At 34.4% G+C, this 3813-nt stretch overlaps 1 protein-coding gene across 1 annotated transcript in view; it reads left to right on the forward strand.

Annotated features, from left to right (window-relative positions):
* The window catches only part of LOC106464294, a gene marked incomplete at its 5' end in the record, with an annotated part of 46169 nt that overhangs the window by 31159 nt on the left and 11197 nt on the right, over positions 1 to 3813 (forward strand). The window contains 2 exons of the mRNA XM_022391992.1: positions 180 to 390; positions 2602 to 2744. Of these exons, the coding sequence (XP_022247700.1) occupies positions 180 to 390; positions 2602 to 2744 (354 nt within the window). The remainder of the gene's footprint in view (positions 1 to 179; positions 391 to 2601; positions 2745 to 3813) is intronic.

A 3813-nucleotide genomic window follows, 5' to 3' on the forward strand; every position in this document is an offset into this window, starting at 1 on the left:
TGTTTTTAGTTTTATTGTGCTGGTATGTTTGCTTAACCTAAATTAGTCAGCTAAAGCTAGTTGTCCATAAATGTAAGTGTTTTCGAAAGGAAGAAATAATTCACGGAATACATATATTCATTTGGTTTAGCACAGTAAATCCAGATCTATTCACTTATTGTTACGGATTCATTTGCAAGGTTGATGAGCGTTTTCTAACTCCCATGGTTACGGAACGACATCTGGATGGCTTGGAAAGTACTATCTTAGGCCTGCAGTTCCAGGTAACACTCAACCATTTCAACAAAGGCGTGATGACCGTACGATGTACAGCTACCATTTCGCAAAATTATTACAGCCACAGTGAAGAGACGCTACTTGGAGAGAGACTGAAGTCGGCTTCTCCGGACGGTAAAGAAATTTATGAGTTTGTAGTCATTATAACAAATAATTTTACCTTTATTTTGACTGTAAAATACACTAGTTGTATTTGTTTGTTTGTTTTTCAATTTAGCGCAAAGCTACACGAGGGCTATCTGCGCTAGCCACCCCTAATTTAGCAGCTAGCAAACTCTTGAGCTACTCTTTTACCAACGAATAGTGGGATTGACCATCACATTATAACGCCCCCACGGCTGAAAGGGCGAGCATGTTTGGTGGGACGGGGAATCAAACCCGCGATCCTCAGATCCTAACCACCTGGCCATGCTGGGCCCACTAGTTGTAAACAATTTTTACATACTTTTGTTTGTTTTTGAATTTCGCGCAAAGCTACACGAGGGCTATCTGCGCTAGCCGTCCCTAATTTAGCAGTGTGAGACTATAGGGAAGGCAGCTAGTCATCACCACCCACCGCCAACTCTTGGGCTACTCTTTTACAAACGAATAGTGTGTTACGTATTGAGAATTTGAAATAATCCAAAGCCGCGTTAAATAATTTAACTTTAAATAGTTGAACTGTACCCTGGATTTAGTGTTAACAGAAATTTCACTAACTTACAAGTAACCTAAAATCGTCTTCCTAGTTCAGAGTCTCCTTGATATCCAGCGAGTCAACTTGAGGTCGACGTACGTCCAATTATCGGGAAGCTAGCAACTTTGTCAGGCACTGAATTGTTGGACCGTCGAAGAAAGATAATATTTTAATAAAACCACTAATGTCCGTTGAGAAACCAGCAATATTATTTGGAAAGATTCTAACGTTTGATGAGAATTCACTGACGTTCGAAATTTATAGCTGTTTCTGGCCAAATGTCGTATATTTTCCGGTTGGTAAGGGTTAGCAAAATCACGGTTATAACGGGTTCCTAGCAGACTTGTATATTAGGTCTCTTCTCTGTTCTCTCTTTCTTCTTTGGCCTTGATCTTTTTATACGAGCAGGCAATGTTTTCTCGAACGTTGGAACAATACCGGTTACGGAAGTGGATATGTTGTTGATTCTTGTGTTCACGAATATTCTACAATCTTGGAGAATTGGCGGGAGTTTCGCAATACGCATCTAACACGGTCAGCTAGACACGCTCTCAAATATAAACTTATTCGAAACAAACGTTGACATTAAAATAAATATATAACAAATTCATTATACGCAACACATATCTGATACTACAAGTAACGCATATTTCTAAATACAAATTCAATCAAACAACGTTCATATAAAAAAATAAATACATAATAATAAATTCGTTCCAAGTGGTAAACTATAATGCCACCACGGCTGAAAGGGTGATCATGTTTAGTGGAACGGGGATTCGAACTCGCGACCCGCAGATTGCGAGTCGAGCACCATAACCACCTGGCCATGCCGGGCCAGTAAGTCCGAAGGTTACACAATGGGTTATCTGGGCTCTGCCACCCAGGGGTATCGAAACCCGGATTTTAGTGTCATAAATCTTCAAACCCTAAGATTGCTGGAAAAAAAATAATTTTTAATAAACTGCAATTTGAACACCACTAAAATACATCTACTGTTTGTTACCAGTCACTGTATTGCAATACAGTTTATTTTCAGTTACACTTATACGCTTTAACCGCAACGGATAAGGTACATAATTAGATAGGTAGATTAATAGATATATCATACTCTACAATAGTTAATACATATATTGCGTAATATTGATCACAGACGACAATATTTAATATGGAGATTACTAAAAAGTAATCAAAATAAAAATGTATGAGTAATTACTCAAAGAACAACAAATAAATAAATCACATAAACTGATCAGATGTATGATAAATTAAAGGATTACAATGAGATCTTTAATAAAAAGTTTATCTTAAACATTATTATTAAAGCTCTAGATTTTGTGATAATTTTTGTATCACGTAATAAATGATCAAATATGTGTTACATGTCATAATTGTAGAATAATTTAATGTTTGAGAGTATTTATTTAATTACATTATTTAAGAAAGATGTGATAATTGATGTGTAAAAATGTATTATTTAAATGTATCAGTTTAAATGTAATCTGATTCAACTTCTTTCTAAACAAGGGATTTATATCTTAAATTAAGAATGTTGACATTCCTTTTTAACTTAAGATGTTCTCGCACAAATAGAATGAAGTTTCGACAGAGACTTCAAAACTAATATAAACTCTGTTACATTTTTCCAGCTTTATTCGGACATAATGAAGCTGGACCCAAGATAACCGGTGGTCAAACAAGGTACCACGTAGGTGATGTTGTAGACGTGAACTGTACATCGGCTAGAGACGTGAGACCTGCTGAGCTGCATTGGTTCATTAATGACAAAAAGGTAAGAATAGTGTTGTTTATTCAAGGTAACATGGCCGGCTTTACCCACACGTATCCTCTTTATAGAGTAAAGACGGCTGTAATTGTATGATAACTGGAAAGCTAATAGGTTTGACGTTATCGAAACTAGTATATTTCAATAGACTTCGAAGTCTATTTAATGTTAGAAATAAGTGAAAAAATCGCAATATTTGTCTATTAGTTAATGTTTGTCGGGGTCATGATTTATGTTGATAACTTCTTAATATCAGTAATTTAGTATTATGGTTCAAAGTAAAATATTTTATTTAAGTTGCTGGAAATATTTCGGTAGTACCATTTAATTAGATATATTAAGCTCATAGTAAAATAGTAACTGTGTGTAGTTAAGAAATAATTCATAGGGCTGCGAATAGGGGAATAACGATTATAATATCTATATATAATATAAGTAGATATAGAAACTCATAATGATTAGATAGCGTTGAATCATCAGTTTTGTCAATTGGATACCTTTGCTGCTATTGGCATTTTTTTCCACAATTCAATAATACCTAATTAGCACAATAAAACTAAAAACATTTAGGTTAAGCAAACACCAGCACAATAAAACTAAAAACATTTAGGTTAAGCAAACACCAGCACGATAAAACTAAAAACATTTAGGTTAAGCAAACACCAGCACAATAAAACTAAAAACATTTAGGTTAAGCAAACACCAGCACAATAAAACTAAAAACATTTAGGTTAAGTAAACACCAGCACGATAAAACTAAAAACAAATAATTGGGAGTTATAAACCTATTGGTAAACAAATTGACTTCCAAGTTGCATCAAAGTTCTGACATCTATATATATATATACAACTGTAATGATGGTGTTAAGATATGAATACGAAATGATCACATGTACATTATAATTGTATTACATACTTGGACTACAGCTCTAACATGTACAGTGTTGAAATAAGGAACTAAAGTTCTAACATGCACAGTGTTAAGGTATGGAACTAAAGTGATAACCTATTTATTAAAGTTCTAACATGTACAGTGTTGAGGTATGGAACTAAAGTGATAACCTATTTATTAAAG

Source organism: Limulus polyphemus, unplaced genomic scaffold (assembly GCF_000517525.1).
Source record: "Limulus polyphemus unplaced genomic scaffold, Limulus_polyphemus-2.1.2 Scaffold1612, whole genome shotgun sequence".
Taxonomy (NCBI): Eukaryota; Metazoa; Arthropoda; class Merostomata; order Xiphosura; family Limulidae; genus Limulus; species Limulus polyphemus.